At 46.0% G+C, this 18,936-nt stretch overlaps 1 protein-coding gene across 12 annotated transcripts in view; it reads right to left on the reverse strand.

Moving 5' to 3' along the window:
* Positions 1-18,936, reverse strand: part of Kalrn (kalirin RhoGEF kinase) — a 609,827-nt gene that overhangs the window by 416,253 nt on the left and 174,638 nt on the right. For all 12 annotated transcript variants that reach the window (XM_026785738.1, XM_026785749.1, XM_026785747.1 and 9 more), the window contains exons 2-3: positions 15,464-15,538; positions 10,849-10,963 (exon numbers count right to left, since the gene is read on the reverse strand). In XM_026785738.1, the coding sequence (XP_026641539.1) occupies positions 10,849-10,963; positions 15,464-15,538 (190 nt within the window). The remainder of the gene's footprint in view (positions 1-10,848; positions 10,964-15,463; positions 15,539-18,936) is intronic.

The raw sequence follows: 18,936 nt of genomic DNA on the forward strand, positions 1-18,936 counted from the left end.
GAAGACCAGCAAAGGGCACAGCATAGGAAGACCAGCAAAGGGCACAACATGAGACCTAACCATTGGTGAGTGTGGAAAGTCACGAATGGGAAACATGCTGTAAATGTCCCTGAAATGGGGGAAGGGAAGTATCACCTAAATCCAGAACCTGCCAAGAAAAACAACAACAACAACAACAACAACAACAACAACAACAACAACAAAACCAAATTAACAAGGAAACAACCCCTTCATAGCTAGGCTGTCTCTCAGCATCTGTATTCAAGGGGCTCCCTTGTTTGCAGCCCCCTCACCAGATGAGTCCTAGCTAAATTCAAATCAGCCTGACCACCATGAACATTAGGAAGGCCTGACTGCATTGGGTCTTATTTCACCCGACACTGACGCTCGCCTAATCAAGATTACAGCAGACACTCTGGCCTCCTAATCAGCCTGTTCTTGGTGAACAAGGACTCCAGTATGCTAAAAGAGTTAAGGACCACACCTGAGTTGCCCAGAGATGAACTCCCAGGAGGCCTCACTTTGCTGAGAGAGGGCATATGAGGCCACCAATTCAGCTGGGCATAGAGGAGGCTGACAGCTTCACTGAGCCAAGTCGGGGATTGACTGTTCAACCAGCTGACAAGCTAAAACACACACGGAGGGAAAGCTAATGGTTCACCAAGGACACAATAGTCTGGCCTTGGCTACATGTCACAGCAGCTCGGAACACTTTTGTGAGGTCTCTGTTAGGGGGTCATGCTATTTTAAGAAAGTTTTTTTTTGCCAGAAGGGACAAGTCCTGTGACGATCCCCTTAGCCTTACACAGCAGGAACAGAGTCTCACTGTGTAATGTGTGTTGGATTTTCTTCATGATGGCGGAAACAATGGACCGTGGTTCCTGGGCAGTGGTGAACAGCTACATTTACATTTGTGTCAAAGTAAGAATTCGAAGTTGAAGCAACTCACACTGGGAGTACAAGCTGGGAATCTTAAAAGCAATGTGGTCTTACCCGCCTTAACAAATATTTCCATCACTGCCATCCATAGCAAAGAAAGCACTTATCTATAAGCAACTGAGGAAAGCTGAGGACAGGAGAACTGACCTTCTCCGAGCATACCAACTAGTTGGCCAGTGCCCAGTGGTCAGCCTGGACATCACATACAGGTAGCGGTAGCGCTGTGTAGATCCAACAGGTTCTGTTTGGGAATATGTATGTCTATGCATGCAATAACAATTACAAAGAGAAGAGGTCATGAATTTGAAGGAGAGTGGGGAGAGAAAGGGTCTATGTGAGGGTTCGGAGGGAGGAAAGGGAAGGGGAAAATGTTGTGATTGTATTATAATCTCAAAAAATTCAAAAAGAAAGAAACCACTGAAACTGTTGATAAGGTTCATATATAATGTTTAAGAAGGATTACTTATGACAGCGAAGTTTCAGAAATAATCTAGATGTCTTATTATGCTGGTTAGTGTTTTGCCAACTTGACACAAGCTAGAGTCATCTGGGAAGAGGAAATCTCAATTGAGAAAATGCCGCCATTCGACTGGCCTGTGGGCAAGCCTGTGGACATTTCCTTGATGGCTGATTGATATGGGAGGGCCCAGCTCATTGCAGGTGGTGCCCCCTCTGGGCAGGCGGTCCTGAATTATGTAAGAAAGTCCGCTGAACATACCAGGAAGCAGCAGAACTCCTCCATGGCCTCTGCTCCACTTCCTGCCTCCCGGTTCCTGCTTGAGTTCCTGTCCTAACTTCCCTTCATGATGGACTGTGATTGCAAGGTAAACTGATATAAACCCTTTCCTCCCCAAGCTGCTTTTGGTCATAGTGTGCTTATCACAGCAACAGGAAGCCTAGCTAAGACACTTCTGCTAGAGTTAATTTAAATACGATACATCCCATGATACAACTTCACAATGTTAAGAAACTATCTTGTGGTATAAAACTAAGTGAAAATAAGATGAATGATAGGATACCCTGTGTTTTGCGAGGAAAGGAGACAGAGACAGAGACCCACATTGGAACACCAGACAGAAATCTCAAGGTCCAAATCAGGAGCAGAAGGAGGGGGAGCACGAGCAAGGAACTCAGGACCGCGAGGGGTACACCCACACACTGAGACAATGGGGATGCTCTTTAGGGAATTCACCAAGTCCAGCTGGCCTGGGTCTGAAAAAGCATGGGATAAAACCGGACTTGCTGAACATAGCAGACAATGAGGACTACTGAGAACTCAAGACCAATGGCAATGGGTTTTTGATCCCACTGCACATACTGGCTTTGTGGGAGCCTAGGCAGTTTGGGTGCTCACCTTACTAGACCTGGATGGAGGTGGGTGCTTCTTGGACTTCCCACAGGGCAGGGAACCCTGATTGCTCTTTGGGCTGACAAGGGAGGGGGACTTAATTGGGGGAGGGGGAGGGAAATGGGAGGCGGTGGAGGGGAGGAGGCAGAAATCTTTAATAAATAAATTAATTAATTAAAAAATAAAACACAAGGAAGAAATATGACAATATATTAACTCTCATTATCTCTAGATAATAAGATCTCTAGAGTTATAAGTGCTTTCCAAAAGATTTTCATTTTTCCATGCTTCAAATTTAAAATACTTTATAAATACGTTTCAATATAAAAAAAAAGAGGGCATTAGACGTAGATACGTATTCCTTCACCATTTACTACAGGCCTAGTGTACGTTTTTAGGCTATAGCTTCACCACCACGACACAAGCATAGCTCCACCCCTAACTTTGAGGGAGCAGTGCGAGGAACAACATGGCAAGGCAAGGGAAGGAATTGCCACGTCCAGTCAGCTGTCTGGGGCTGAGCTGCTTCTGTGTCTTATCCCACTGAACCCTCAGGCACACTGTGGTTCATAAGCAAGCAAAGGGTTAGTGAGCACACACACACTCCTGCAGAGGGCAGCTCCTCTGGGCCAGAAGTCCCCACAGAATGGGCACCGATGTCCATAATTTCTTACCAGGCTACTCTTCCGGCTAGCACACTACATCCTTCCACAAGGTCAGTGGCAATCCCCAGAGTCCCGTCTGCGAGGCACACGGAAGACACATGAAGCCAACACGACAATCCCTCTCCTAGGATTCTGACACGCAGAGCTGAGCCTTTGATTTATCTCCTGAAGTCACTTCCTGGTTCTTGGGATACTCAAGACTGCTCCTCACAGTAACTCATGGCCACATGGTTTCTGTCTCAGCTTGCCTGAGCTGTCCTTCTCCAGGGAGTCACAAACACTGCCTCTGTGTTTGAAGCATTCTGCTCTGTTCTTTCCTTCCTCCCTACAACCTGTTTCTTTTCATTCTTGGCCCAGCAACAGTTGGCCCCACCAGGACTGCGCAGACCTGCCAAGTCCTACAGCAGCGGACAGATCACAGGAGTGAACCAACCTCAAGCTGCTTATCAGCTGACTAAGTCCAGAAACATGTGCCTGACCTCAGAACAGTACCTCAGAAGGTAGAAACAGACAGGTAGCTGTGCGAAGACCCACCTGAGACCCAAGGAAAAAGAGCAGGGAGACCATTACTTCACTATCATACGACACACCTTACCCATTGGATTTGCGCGTGCACAGGGAGGACAGGATGAGTATGGGGTCCCCTGCTACTGACAGTCTTTATCTCCTTAAATAATCCTACAGTTTAATTGCTTTTACGGTTTCCCTACATCCCTTGATGCAATCTGGTGTTTTCCACAGTTGAGCGTAAACAAGCTGAGTTTGCTTGTATGGGACTGAACATGAACATGAGGGAGAAACTCTAAAACACCAACAGTCTCCAGTGTCCCAAACTACCACAGCCACAAGTCAACCTGGCCAGCAGAAGCTTAGGTTTGTGTGGCGATCACCACTTGCATTTCCTGCCCCAGTGACCTTTACACCCAGCTTCCATAGAGAACTTTGGGGGTGCAGGTTGGAAGGATGGACAGTTGCAGCCCAGGATAGCCCCAGCTCCTTCCTTCCTCCTCTTCTTCCCCAGTTCAGTCTTAGCCACCTTTGAGCCCACCTCTCACTTGTCAGTCCCCTGCTCTGTCACCACAGCCACACCCTTTGCTCTGGTTTCCTCCTCTCTTTGATGCATAAAACACAGGCTTTGATACTAGAGAAACCATATAGCTTCAAATTATACTGGCTGTGCCCCCAACAGGTAAATTGCTTAACCTCCCCAGGCCTCAGTTTCCCCTTAAGTGAATTGGGAATAATAACATGACCTCAAGGCATGGTGAGAATTAAGTCAAGGTTTGTAAGTTCCTTCTGACAGTGCCTGGGGCTGCTCTAATATGGATTCAGTAAATGCTAGCCATTATTATTATCTTGCATCTATATTAATACAACCATCCGTGCCCCAGCCTTCTCCATCCCATCTTCCATTCAGCTTCCAAAGTCAATCCTCTAAAATGTAACTTTAATTGTCCTCCATATGAACACCTATCAGGAAAACTTCTTAATTGGACCTGTGGAATTCCTTTCTGCCACTCTCAAAAGTCCTTATGTTTCTATCCTGGGCTTTTGAAACATAATTTGAAAACCTGACCTTCCCTGCCTCACTCTGCCCTTGCCCTGAGCCCTTCCCTCTGTATGGGCTGCCCATTCCTAGCAAGAGTTTAAAACAAGAGTCTCCTAGCATTCCAGCCTATGCTGTAAAGTCTCCCCCACCCCCACTCCAAGGCAACAACACTGGGGGTGTCCCATGTTGCAAGCACTGGGCTCAGCTCTGCACCCAGCACTGACCTCAGGTGCTGCTCATGCTGGACTCTTCCAGGCCACAGAAGGAGAATCTATCTACCCTCTGAACCAGGTCAGCACTTGGCAACCTTTACTCACTTAATAGCAATCACTGAATTGAAAAGAATCCCACTTATTCTTTGATATCAATATCAATTATAGCACCTCTTCAAAGTACTAAAAAAAGTAATCAGGATTGATTTTCCTTGTTTGAGTTAACTAAGAGGAACTTCTCAGGGGATACCTCAGTGCCCCATTTATCTTCTATTGGTAATTTGGTTATGAGTCCTCAGAGTCAAAAGTTGTTTCTTTTTCACTCCGAATCAGAGTTAAAGATTTGTCCATGTTAGGCTTATTACTCTCGTCAGGAAAGCGACTCACAGAAACCTGAATATGGCACTAGCAATATCACTTTACTGAGCTCCAAAACAAGCAAAACAAGACTGAACTATGGGAATTGGGGTAAACTATACCGAAAAATGCTAAGGGGAAACTAAACACAAAGCTCCAGCAGTGGCTATATCTGGGGACATGCTGGAGGGGGAAGCAGCTGTGGGAAGCATCAAGAATGGAGATCATGCTCAGCCTCTCAAACTGGAGGCCGGACTGAAGAGCTAAGGATAATCCCACTACCATGCTTTGCAATGCTCATGTTCAGTATATCTGTTCTTTTTTAAATTGCATGTACTGCTGTGTGCTCATTCATATGTTTTAAAATTATGACTACTGATACCTCCTTTGGGGGAGAGAGCAATGATTTTTGGGTGACTGAAAGCTTTCTTCACGACATCTTGATGAGGTAATTCCAAATCAGGCATTAGAATACTAGACTAAAGTGGAATAACAATGCAGGTCAGTCCCCTGCACTGCCCCATGCCCCTGTCTCACCCTAGACCAAATAGCTCCCATTGGCACCCCAAAAGCTCACTCTACAGTAGACAGGGTCTTAAAAGGCTGGGCCATATCAACTACATCCGTAGGCTCCCTTGCCACCTGACCTCTGGGAGCACTCAGACAACAGCAAGCAGGAGAACAGAGGAGAGTAAGGTCACAATATCAAGTCCTTGTCCCCTTCCCACCAGGAAGTTACTATGTAATAGTGACGTCTCTCCCCCAAACCCACGGCTCCGGAGCCTTTCTGTTCCTTCCAAACCATGCCTCCTCAGGCCTAGAAAGACTCTCATCGCCCTATAGGTGCTGTTTCAAATCCTAGTGTTTTCCCCAAGCCTCCTCACATCTTTATAAGCTACCCCTCAATGTCGTCTTAAACTCTGCAAGCTGAGGCCATGTTTCTGTGTAGAACTGGGAGCTGAAGCTGTGATACCTCTCCACCCCTCTCTGCAAAGGCTGGTGAGCTGCTGAGGAAGGTGATAACTAACAGTGGCATCTACTTCTGTGGTTTTATATTCCTTAGCCACATAATGGAACATTATTTGCTCTTCGGGACCAATGTTATAAACAGCTAACAAAAGAACGCTTCACTGATATTGCTGTAAAATATGTGTAAGATGCAGAACATGTAATAGAAACAATAAACCTTCGACTCAGGCAACAAAAAACACTTAAAGGGGCGTTTAAAACATAATTTTTAGGCAAATGTACATATAAACAGTGACCTACTATTCATACTGGTCCTTTTTCCTGGCCTTCCATCACTTCGATTTCTCCCTTTACCTTCCTTTAATTGATGGTCCCAGAACAAAGGACAGGGCACAACAGCACTCCCTGACAGGTCCTAATAACAGAGTGTTTGTGGTAGTGACACTTTGGATAGCTTCCACTCTCCCGTGCTAAAAACAGTAGGAAGAAACCTTTGCAATTCCTCCTCCTCTTCCTTTAGCTGTCTTTCTGGTCCTTTCTGCTTATAATTCTTTTTCAGCGATGTAGCACAAAGACAGTTCTGGCTTTAAGCCCAATTTATCTTTTGCTGGAATCAATAGAAGACGAGGTGCAAATATTATCAAATAATAAGCTACAAATAAAGGCACTTTGGTTTGACTGGCATTCAAGAATAACCCTCCCTAATCTCTTGTCATCTCTCCTCGCTGGTATGACACTTGCATTCCTTGACACAACACTCAGCATCTTGGCAGCACTGCTAGGAGCAGAATTGAAGCATTTGGTACCTTAGGAACAGCAAAAAGATGATTGCGACAAAGTGGGATAACAGTGTCGAAGAAAAGGGGCAAGTCGCTGTGACAGAAACAAGCTTCACGGCTACCTCAAGCGTACGGCCAGCTGCCATCAGTCCGCAATGTGGACGATGCCTGGACACCTGCTTATTCCCAGTTTGCATTTTTAACCCTATCTCTCAACTCTGGGAGACACTCATCAACTGATCATGTCTCAGTTTTTCCTTTGTAACTACACGCAGACAGTAGATCAGAAGGGCAATAAAAGGTAGATAAGCGTATGACGGCTGACAGTGAGAGAAGATACCATGAGAGCTTGTGATGCTTCCTGCCTACGGCCTGGCTCATAGTAGACAATCAGTAAGTACGTATTGAAGTCGGTGAGTGGAAGGGACGACTTTTAAGGTCTTTCACAACCTATGATTTCTCAGAACAAGATGCCTAGAAGAGACTCAAAGTGTGGATGTCCAAACTCATCAGAAGCAAGCTGAGAAAAGACATCAACTCAAGAAGTGCCCTGAAAGAGTAGCTTAGAACTAATGTGAACTGTTATACCCTTGATTGATCTCTGGCCCCAGGTAATGCCCCAAAAGTCACACCAAGAGTCTTAGGAGACGAGAAAGCAGTTGTCTTAGGACTGAAGATATAGACAAGATGCCAAGCAATGTGTTATTTAGGGAGCCAGAGAAGGATGTGACTGTTGGTTTGAGATCCTGGATTTTATGGGGCAAACATTTTCATATCACAGCAACCTAGAACTCAGGACAGGAAAGAGACTTAGAAACACAGTCTGTTTTAGCAGAGTCATTCTTTCTACAGCATCCCTACCAGAAAACTGTCCAGTGTCCACTGATCTGAGGAGAGGCAGAGCACCGCTGCTGACAGCTCTCAGGTGGGCAAGCTCTTCCCTTGAGTCCTGATCTCTATCTTGTACTAGGGATGCACTGGTAAATTACCCAGATCCTTCCTCATTAGGGCCGCACCTCTGACCAAGTCAGGGACTGTTTCTCTCTTCTCCCATTGGTGGATGCTACAGTGTGGCTACTTTGACAGCACTCAGCCTGGTGTATGAGACTGACAAGGGTGATGTTGCAGAGTTGAATGCAGTGGCCTTGACATTGCATCTCTGCACAGCACACAACATGATGCTGCAGAGTTGAATGCAGCAGCCTTGACACGGCATCCCTGCACAGCACACAGCGTGATTCTTCATTTCTAATCATTACAACTGCTGTTAATCATCTTTCCTAAACAGGCTGGTCCCTTGTGGTCCAGATCCTTCCACTTCTCAGTTGCCCATCTTGTTTTGTCTTCTGCTAGCTGGTTCAATTCTATGCTCCAGTATAGCCATGTCTGCACTGCTCTTTCCTGTTATTTGGATTATGTAGAGAAATACCCAGGCATATTCCTTTCCTCAGTATGTCTCCTCCTGCTAACCATGAATCCTCAATCTGCCTGGCATATAGAGTCAATAAATATTTTGTTAAATAATAAATAAGGGAACGAATAAATGAATATCAAATATCACCTACAGATTTGAGCACACTGGCCTGTAATGGATACTTCGTCTCCAAACTGAAACCTACTCTTTCCAGCATCCTGGACCATGACCCAGGATCAATAATTCCTTTTCCTCAGAATCATCCACCTGATCTAGCTTCATTCCACACCCAAAGCCACAACTAGGTGGAAGAGCAGCACACTAAATTCTCAGTTTTCCTAGCACACGTCCTAGCACAGGTCCTTTAGAATAATTCGACTGTAGATTCTGTACCCACGAGTGATGGTGTGTGAGCATCCGGCCAACAGAATTAGGGAATGGTTGGTAGGCACAACTAGTTGGTAGATGGAAGCTGCTGCTCACAGTCCCAGGGAGTCCAGGTCCCCTTGAGGGGAGGCGAAGGACTCAACAGACAATTCTTGCTACCAAAGATAACAACAGCTTCCCGCCTCCCACCCACCCGAAGCTGCAAGGAGCCCATATGCCCTGGGGAGGGCACAGACTGCCATGCTGGGAGGCAGAGAGCAGCATGCAGGGTGCCCCTGGCAGAGAGGGCTGTCATCTCTCCTTTGTTCTCAAGACCTTCCTCTCAGCCAGCCCTTCTGGGGATTTAATCTTTTACCCAGCAGAAATCTCTTCCTTTCTTAATTGCTTCAGATCCATTTTGTCCCAGTCTTCGCTTAGCAAGTCAGGATGAAGGAAAGTATGTTTTCCCAACTCTTCTGCTTTTCTTCTGTAGGAGGGATGAGCCTGTCTGGGCTGTAGGGATGCCATGAACACAGAGGAAGAAAAACGCATCCTTTGCTCCTGCTAGGACTCTAAAAGAACTGAGAGTCTATCCCGAGTTCCCACAAAACTACTCCAGTAAATGGTCGCAGAGAGTGCCTCGTCTCACACCTACCAGAGTACTTGGGGAAGGCACGTTTTAAAACTGCTTAGCCCTGCAAGGCTAAATAACCAAATTATATAGCGCAATCATAGCTTATTTCGACCACATCCTTGCTCAGAGTCGGACGGGAGTATTTCTTCTCTCTAAAGACCTCCAGGCTCTTTTAGTCTCCAGTTCACTCTCATACATTCATACTTTAAAAGTTCTTTGGGTATAATCCAAAGTTCTTTCACTGGAGCAGAAGACCCCCATGGATATCATCAAAAAAAAAAAAAAAAAGATCCTTTCCCACATCTGTTTGTGTACAGCCTTCTGCTCGGGGCTCTCCAGGGCTCACCACTCCATTCAACATGTGTGTTAGCATGTGACACTGCTCCTAAAACTCCTTTACCACCTGCCCATCATCATCTGTCAACCCTTCACATTTCCTCCCCTGGAGCTTCCCGAAATGTGCTGCTTGCCTCGCTTGACACCTGCTTCAAGAACTTAATCAGCACATTCAAAAATATCCCAGGTCTCCTTGCAAAGACAGAGTAGAATTTATAGTTCCTCTGACTAATTTACTAATTCTCCCATAAAATGAAAATCCTGAAAGCCAAAGGCACCACCTCTTATCTCCTACAACCAACACTCCACAGGCACCCACTCTGGCTACGAGACAGAAAATAGCATTGCAGATGAGGAATGGGTACCAGGAGGAGCGCGTCCCCTCTGCGGCATCCCTGAAAGCCACTCTCATACAATGTCAGTCTTATATTTTAAGTCCCATCTTATATTTGAAATGCCAAGTTTCTTTATTCATTCACCAATGCCATACATTTGCCCAGACTGTTCCTGAAGGTTCTTCTGCCTGTTACATTCTAACTAGTCAAAGTCTCTTCTCTGCCTTCTCAAAGGCACAAACCACGGCTGTGGCATGTCCTTCACCAGCTATCTCTAGGGTGTCATGGAGACAATGTTTCCCAATCTTTCTTTTATTATTACTCTTTGCCCTGGAGGAATCCTTTACACCCCCAATCTCTTCATCGGTGAAATTTAACATCACACATATATTACATATGTCTACATTTGTGTGTGTCTGTAATTAATACGTACAAAGTGAAATTCACTTGCTGCCTCGATAATCACTCTTTACCTTCCTCTTCAGCAGTATCACCCTGCTTGAGAAGGCAGGACTGACACTGAACCATGTGCTACTTCTAGGTGAGTGACACAAGAAAAGGTATTTGTCCCCAAATCCAAGGGCCATACATTTAGATTCAGAGAATGCAAAAGTAACCACTATGTAAGCCAGAGCAGGAGAGCCAGAAGTTGTCATGAAAGTAAACAGCAGCTTCCCATTCCTCCAAGCCAGGCCAGGCTATCTCCTGTCACAAGCCCCACAGCAGTCTTTGTAGCCTGGGATTCTCACCTCTGCCCAGTTACCATTTCCAGATGAACCCCAGCAGGAACAATAGGAAAAACGGGACTGTGGTGAACAATGGCTGATAATGTTCCAGGAACAATTAGAATCCAATCCAAGGGGCCCTGGCAGGCACAGTGGCTTTCTCAACTCACTGGCATCAGCTCAGCTCCCCCTCCCTACAGACGGTTCCCCTTCACCTTACCTTGGCACGCTGGCCAAATACGTCACGAGTTTCCGCAGGTCTTCCTGTCTTATTCTGTCATGATTGCTTCGGGCAGGGAAGGTCAGGATGGGTCCGCCTCGCTTATCACGGCCCCCTGGAGGGAGCAAGAGAGGGAGTTTAAGAAAAGCATCCAGGAAAGCCAACTACAGATGAAAAATGATGTGTCGGAATGTCAAAGAACGGGCTGCAGAGCACCCAGAGAAATCAGGGTAGGAGCTACATGACGGTAAGGTGGATGACTTTGGGTAAGTCTCTTTAGATCTCTGCCGCCTCATCTACAGATGATAAAAATGACAGTGGGCACATTGCAGGGTTATGGCAAGGACTGGTAAGACAGCGAGAGAAAGGCCACCGAGGAAAGAAGCACCCTCGGCACGTGTGAGATAGTAAGTGTTGTGACTGTTTGTGCTGAGAAAACAAGGTAGGCAAAAGTGCTTTGTCTAGGAAATTGAACCTTCAGTCGCTTCTCTTTGCAGACACCAGTGATGTGGGATCATGCTCCAGGAGTGATTACATGAAAGGCCTCAGAGGCAACCGGATAGCACTGCCGGGAGTCTTGCAGACTCATGGAAGATAGACTGAGAGGTCTCCTCCCAGCCCAGAGGTCATCTCTATCCACTAGCTGCCTGAGCTGCCACCTGCTACATCTGATGGAGAAGCGCACAACTCTCATTAGAAGTATGTATGTGCAGGGTCTTACTAACTCCACATGTGAAAAAAGCTGGAAGGAGCAAACCAAAATGATCACCACTGTTTTTATTAGGAGGGGCTTCAAGATGGCTACTGTTTCTTTGCTCAATTTTCCAAAATGTCTCTTTACTATTATTGAATAATTTGAATTCATTCATTAACAGACAGTAAAATTATAAAGCAGGTCAAGTTTCTAGGGGGGTTGGGCGGGGCTGAAGCTGAAGGGTAGTGACATCAAAGAGCCCCCCATCTCTGTAGTATGACCACAGATGCACACCTGAATCTCAAGCATCTACTGACATCCGCACAGTGGTGACCAAAGGGGATTTAATGAGAGAAAGATGGGCAAATGACCATAGCACCATAGCGACCCTAGAAAGAAGCCCACACTGGCTCATTTAGAAAATGATCTCTTTTTTGACTGATTGGCCCAGGTCCCTCCCAATTGTGAGCTCAGGCATAATGCTCTCCTCTAGTCCAGGAACACACAGGTGTCATTGGACGGCCTGGCAAACAGTGAATCCAGAACACCTTAAAAGGAGAAAGAGACTGCTGAAGGAGGACACCAGGTGGATGACTCCATGAGTGAAGTGCCTTCTACATACATGTGAGGACTTCAGCTCAGATTTTCCAGCACCCCCATAAAATCTGACATGATGAACCCTAGCATCTGGGAGATGGAGACAGACTGATCCCCAGAACTTGATGGCCAGGTAGTGTAGCCAGTCAGTGAGCTAGATGAGACAGAAGTCCGTATTATAAAATATAAGGTAGAGAGCAATTAAGGACACACTGGGTGTTAACCTCCGGCCTCTGTATACGCATACATGTACATAAGCATCAAGACATACATGCACCCTCACACACACACACACACACACACACACACACACACACACACACACACAGGATTGGAGGAGGCTGTAGGGAAGAAAGGATTAAACAAAATCAAGCCACTGAGCGAGACAAACATCCAAGTCCCCCTTTCTACCCAAACAGGGTAGATTTGTACAGATAGAGAGTTGAGAAACAGGCTCCCCAAGTCCAGACTTTCCATACCCCCAGTCCTACTTCTTCATATTGATGATCACCTTGATCTCATCTGCCTTGGAAGAAGACCTTATCTCCCACTGTGATCCATGATCCATATGAAGAAAGGAAACAGAAGGGTTAGAGAAATGGGTTCTCAGAAGCTAGAAGGATCTTAGACACCATTCTCTGCTAGCCTTGATCTCATCACACTAAGCATTTCCACCCTTGGAGAGGAGTGTATGTTTGTTTATCTGTCTATCTGCCACAAATGTTAGCTTTCTACCTGACCTTCCAATGAAAACCTTATAAGCAGGGCCATGTGAATGTGATGAGCAGAGACTCCCATGGGCAAAAAGAGCCCAGGTGGTTTGGATGGTTAGTTGGTATGGTCCCCCTGTCAACTTGAGACTGGTACTTATCTTTGAGACAAGAGATTCGGAATCACAGTTGGAGGTAAGGTTCTGAGTATGTAGGGGGCCTCCAAAGGTGGAAAATTGCCTCTTTTGTCTCCGCAGGTGTCTCTTTTGTATGGATCAAGAGACAAGAAAAGGCAGCAGGATCCATCCTATCTTTTTTTCAGAATGGGAAAGACATCCAAGAATAGAGAGGAAGAATAAGTATAGTGGAGGAGAAGAGAAGTACACGCTGGGAGGCTGGGGACAGAGGATGGAATGAGGCCCCACAGTAGGGGAAAGATGAAGGATCTTGCACTCAGTTTACAGGGCTGTGCCTTTCTCTCTAAGGCAGGCTACAGGACCCAGGAGGAGAAGAAAATAAGACAAGTCATGGAGAAGGACAGCTAAACCCATCTCTCTCAGAGCAAAATAAAAGATCGCAGATGGTGGCGTGATCTTTCGTCAACATCACCATTCACTTGAGCAACAAGTTCTTACCCTTTCCCTACCTGTGCCAGAAGCTACAGGATAAGGATGCAGACAATGGGGGTGGAGTGGTTGGGTGTTCTAGAAATGTCAACAGCTCTCCTTCCCTGTAGACAGGAAAGCAGGGCTAGAGAAGGAGGAAGGCCCAAAGTGAGAGACATCGTTTCATTGACTGAAGTAGGGGAGGGCTCACACTCTGAGGAGGTACCAGGCTCCGGTTAGGGTAGCATATGGAAGTCTCGTGGGAGGGAGACACATCTCAGGAAGCGTACCAAAAGTTGGATTCAAATAACAATAGCTCTGCAAGATTTTAATGTATTCGCACACATTTTTAAAAGGAACGAGGCTATTTTGTAGTTGGAAATGCCAGGTTAGACGAGAAAAAGTTGGTTAGTGTAGGATTTTACAGAGCCTTAAGATGCTAATGTGCTTCGATGGGTGGTCCAAGTTGAGGGTGGGAGGACTTTAATATTCAGCAAGTCCCAAACTTCCTTCCTCATTTTCAAATATCATCTTATGGAACACACTTTGAAGCTTTGGGGCCTAGAGTATGAAAAGCTGTCCCCACTAAAAGGAAGCATCAGTAAGAACAGTGGAAAATGATGGCAAGGGGTCCAAAACCAGAGAAGGATCACCCAGGGGTGACCAAAGACGGGGTATAAATGTGTGGATTTATACCAGGGATGCAGTGGTTCCTACATGGGAGGACTGATTAGAAAGAAGAGATACGGGTGCTGTGAGTGGGAGGCCAGGAGCCCACCGCTGTGCGTCGTGGAGCACGACACAGCACGACTGGGACAATAGAGGCACACCGAGGGATAGACACAGCCACCATCACACATGCACACCCACAGGCAGAAGTGGTTGGGTTGCCCTGGCCTAGTCCAGATGTCCATTGTCATGGCAACATGCTTTCTCTTACCTGGCCAAAGCTGAGATGCTGGCAGAAGAGGGTGGGCACAGCTAATGGTCCGTTTCTCTGCCTACCGTGCTCCTTGCTTTGCTCTCAGAATGAAATGCAGAGAAACGGACCATTAGGCCATCATTTTCCACTGTTCTCACTGATGCTCCCTGTTAGTGGGGACAGCTTTTCATACTCTAGACCCCAAGGCTTCTCTCTCAAGAAAAGGCCTCTGCGCTGGTCCCACCACCCAGATCAGGCCCAGGGCCTGCCCAGTTCTGATCCAGAAGGACCCCAGTTCAGCTGTCAAGTTTGTGACGTTATGGGAAACAAACATTCTACCTAACCAAACACACGTAGCCAGGTTCCAATCAAACTATTTACAAGAAGCAGTGGATGGCCCGAAGGCTGCAGAAAGCTGATGCTCACATTACATGCTCAGAGACCTAGGTGTGTAAGATAGGCTGGGAGGGAAGCAGGGAGTCAAGATTTGGAAGTTGCCATTCAGAAAATAAAACAATAAAAAACAAACAAACAAACCAAGAAGAAAACTTGAGTTCCATGCAAACACTTGAGTTCCATGTGTTAAGAAAACAGATAAGGAGAAGCTGAAACCAATTTAAATCTCCTATGTGTGTCGCACTAAGGAACAACAGATAAAAACCCTGAGGAACATGTGGAGTAGACACTCTCTTTCTATAGGAATCTCTCACAGTGCCGTAGCAGCCCTGCCAGAGAGGGCAAATCAGGCAGCAGTGTGTGAGATGTGTGTGAACCTGCCTATTGTTGCAAGTGTCCTCTAGAGTCTCCAGGTGAGCCCGGAGCCCCTGTGCCTGTCACTGTAGGGAGGAAGCAGCTACTACAAGCCTAACTGCCAATGCTTCTCTTCTCATAGGTCCACAGAGGCGAGTGAGTGATCACACACACATACACACACACACACACACACACACACACACACACACACACACACACACATATACATACATACCACACCACATCAAACATGTACCACATCAAACATGCACCATACGCACACCACATCAAACATGCACCACACACACCTCAAGGAACATATGAAGATACTCACCAGACACAAAGGCCACTTTCTCCTTTAGGATGGGAAGGACATCTGAAGCTTTCAAACCATCATTCCGAAAGGATCCTGTGGGACGACAAAACAAACAGAATAAAGATGTCTGCTACCTGTCAGGTCCCACGGTTCCACTCTCTGTCTCTCAGACTCATCATCTGGGTTTATGCAGGTCTGTAGCCCAGCCCAACACAGGGAGCATCCCCATCATGATGAGGTTAAAGTCATCTTCTCTTGGCCCTTTTCAGGAGGGGACAGTTCAAGCCACTCCTCTGCTGAGTCCATGCTCCAAGGATGCACTGGCAGCCCTGCGCTTGTTGAGGGACTTGAAAATGGCAAGATGTTTTAAAAGCATGTTTGTACCTCTAGCACCTGGCATGGTGTCGCCCCGACAACATGTAGTATGGATGAATAGCAAGATAGTTTACAAAACCCTAAATAACCCTAGATAACACTGTTAGACTTCATTTTACCAATGGAAAAAATAACTTACAAAAATCCAAAAATTGGAAACAAAGTTGATGACATCCCATACCCACCCCACGCCTAATGTCACCAACAGTCCTCCATAGAAACAAATCTCCTAAAGACATGTACTCTGTCTGTCTGGCCCTTTAAGTCTTACTTCTTGTTTGTAAAGCATCTCCAGGGTCTAACCAAGTTCCTATTAGGGTGCTTGAGGCAGATACCTGGAACTCACCAAAACTGGGAAAGAATCACCTAGAAAAACCGTACTCCTAAAAGTAAAGGGCAACCCACTCCATATGTGGAGTGTGGAGAGAGAGGACCAGCTTTCACACATGCATAAAACCCCGGGCTAGCCCCCAGGCTAGCTCCCTGTGATCATGGAAGTCAACCCCAGTGCCTCACAAGCACTCTGGAAGAGAACCACCCACCCTTTTCCTGGGAGCTGTAACTGGGGTCTCTGCAGTGTGTCACCATTAAGACATCACACAGAGGATCAGCGGTTCTGCCAGCTCCAGGCTACAGAGCCCGGGACCACAAATGCTGTTCTAGCGTCTTGGTCCACATGCTGTGAGGGCAAGTCTGAAATCTACAAAGGAGAGTAGCATGCTGGGCAAGCTTGTCTTTACATCCAGTCTCTTGACAGCATAAGAATTTTACCAACAAACCAGAAATTAGTTCAATGGCCCAGGGAAAGGGAAATTTCATGCTCCATGCACACCCAACCAAGGAAGAGAAAGAGGTGTGTCACCAAATGCAGGTGTCCAAGGTCAGAGGTCATAATCAAACCCCAATCACATTTCCAGTGTCTGACCATTTCATCTCTCTCCCCCTTTTCATGTTTCCCTGATGTAATGAACCTTTAACTCAGCAATTGCGTCTCTTCAGAAGTTAGCACACAGTGGATGGTGTGCAGCAGAGCTGCAGGCTCACTGCGCTGCAGCAAAGAAAAAAGCAACACTGGCAAAGAGTTCTGACTTCAAAGCCTTGTTTTATACCTCTACCTTAGTTTCTTCAGATAGCTGCGCTCAAACCTTATCCCCCACCCCCAAAACAGTCACATCTCATGAAAGAGACTAATTAGCATCAGTTCTTACAAAATTTACAAATAGTTGCTAGGATTTGCTTTGGTTTTCCTTTTCTACCTCACGCAACAGGAAAACATTTTAGCTTCTTAACCATCTTTAACTTGTGACATTGAAGTATCAGAAAACTTATTTTTACAAGTGAAATATTTTTCCTCAGTTTTTAAAATACCCTACTTACATTAATGGTCTCACTTAATTCTTGTAAAAAGGCTAGTATAAAAAATAAATTCTATCCTGACCTTTTTCCAGATTATTTACAAGCCCAAAGTAAGCCAGGCCTGGCAGTGCATGTCTGTAACCCCAGAAGGCCAAGGCAGGATGGTTATAAATTCAAGGCCACCCTTGGCAACTTCGAGGAAGGACTGGGTATGTTATGTTGAAACCACTGCAGAGAGGGGGCCCTAGTCTCATCCTTCTCTCTTCCTTCTCACTCCAAGGTCCAGAACCTGGAGGACAGCAAGCCGTTCCTCCATGTAGCTAGTGATCATGGAGTCTGGTATCAGTCCTGAGCTGGCCTCTTCTAAGACTTGAAGGCTTCCAGTTCCTGGGCCAGAGACCTCTCAAGCAAGTTCAGATTAAGGTTGGGCTATATGCTGGACTATGTGCCCACCACAAGAACTCCCAGAGTACCCAGATTTACTCAGCCATTACTAGGAAGTAATCATTCCCAACAGCAGCAGCAAGGTTTTTCACATTATAAAAGCATTTGCTTAGGGGGTCTTTTTAAATATAAAAGTTCCCTTAGTGGTTTAAATTAGCTTTTCATTTCTCAAAAATTGAATTACAAATAACTTTTCAACAATACATGCATTATGTAAAGCCAAGCAGAGCTAAACTAATTAGCCCAGTGGCTCAGAAACGGGTAACCTTGCATATAAAACCTATTTGCACTGGCTGAAGAGCCTGTATGAATTCCCCCAAGGCCCTTGTGAAACCAGCTATTAGAATATATAATAAAGGGTAAGTTCATTGACCGCTAACTCAAACAGGATCAATGAAATTGGAACATGTTTTCTCTAGCAGGTACACATCCCGGTAGACTCCTGGTAAATGATCAATAAATATTTGATGAAAGAATAAAGGACTGAAAGTTACCCCTTCCCAAAGTGGGGTGCATGAGGTCAGTGGCATCACTGGTCATATAAACACTAGTGAATCAAGTGGATGATTGCCAGGTGTCTCTCAGCTTTAATGCCCTAAGCCTTTCTAAGTTGGCTCTGCATCTTTATCGGCCTTCATGATCAGACCACTATCAGAGCAACAGGTTTTGAAACAGATGTATTAGGAGCGGATTCTTCCTTCAGTCTCAGAGTGTTCTGTACAACTAGAACAACTCCTCCCTGCCTTCCCGGCCCATTCTTTCTTGGGATCGGGTGGGGAATGTAACTCTTGCAGGTAGACCAGTTGCTCAAATGAAAGAAAAGTGACAGAAGAACTCTAAGTACCCATGCCCTGTGGGTGGCAGCTTGCACCACAACTAACTCTGACACAAAGTACATCTGATAGCATTACTAGGCTGTGAACAGTAGACCAACGGTAGACCAGTCTTTTCCCTAAGACAAGCTTGCGGAAATAGTAGATCCATTGTTGCCTCTATAGAAGGCCTGAGAAAAAAATAAAAGCCCCTAACTCCTTGGAAGTCCTATCAGGCAAAACAAAACAAGTCAGCAGGAACCCTTGCGGACCTGACCCAGTGTGGGTGTTATGCTTTCTCTTAAGGACAAAGCCATGCTTGGCTAGCTTTCAGTGCTAAGCCCACCACATTCGTGTCCTGCTGCTGTCAGAATTACAAGCCTGCTGTTCTGTTAATTAGCAAAGTTGAAACACTCTGCATCTATTAAGGAAGTAAAAATCACCACCTCCATCCCCCCAAGACCCTCCAGCTCAGGCCTCCTCCCAAGCCTGTGTCTACTCCTC

This window comes from Microtus ochrogaster, chromosome 2 (genome assembly GCF_000317375.1).
Source record: "Microtus ochrogaster isolate Prairie Vole_2 chromosome 2, MicOch1.0, whole genome shotgun sequence".
In the NCBI taxonomy this organism is placed as follows: domain Eukaryota; kingdom Metazoa; phylum Chordata; class Mammalia; order Rodentia; family Cricetidae; genus Microtus; species Microtus ochrogaster.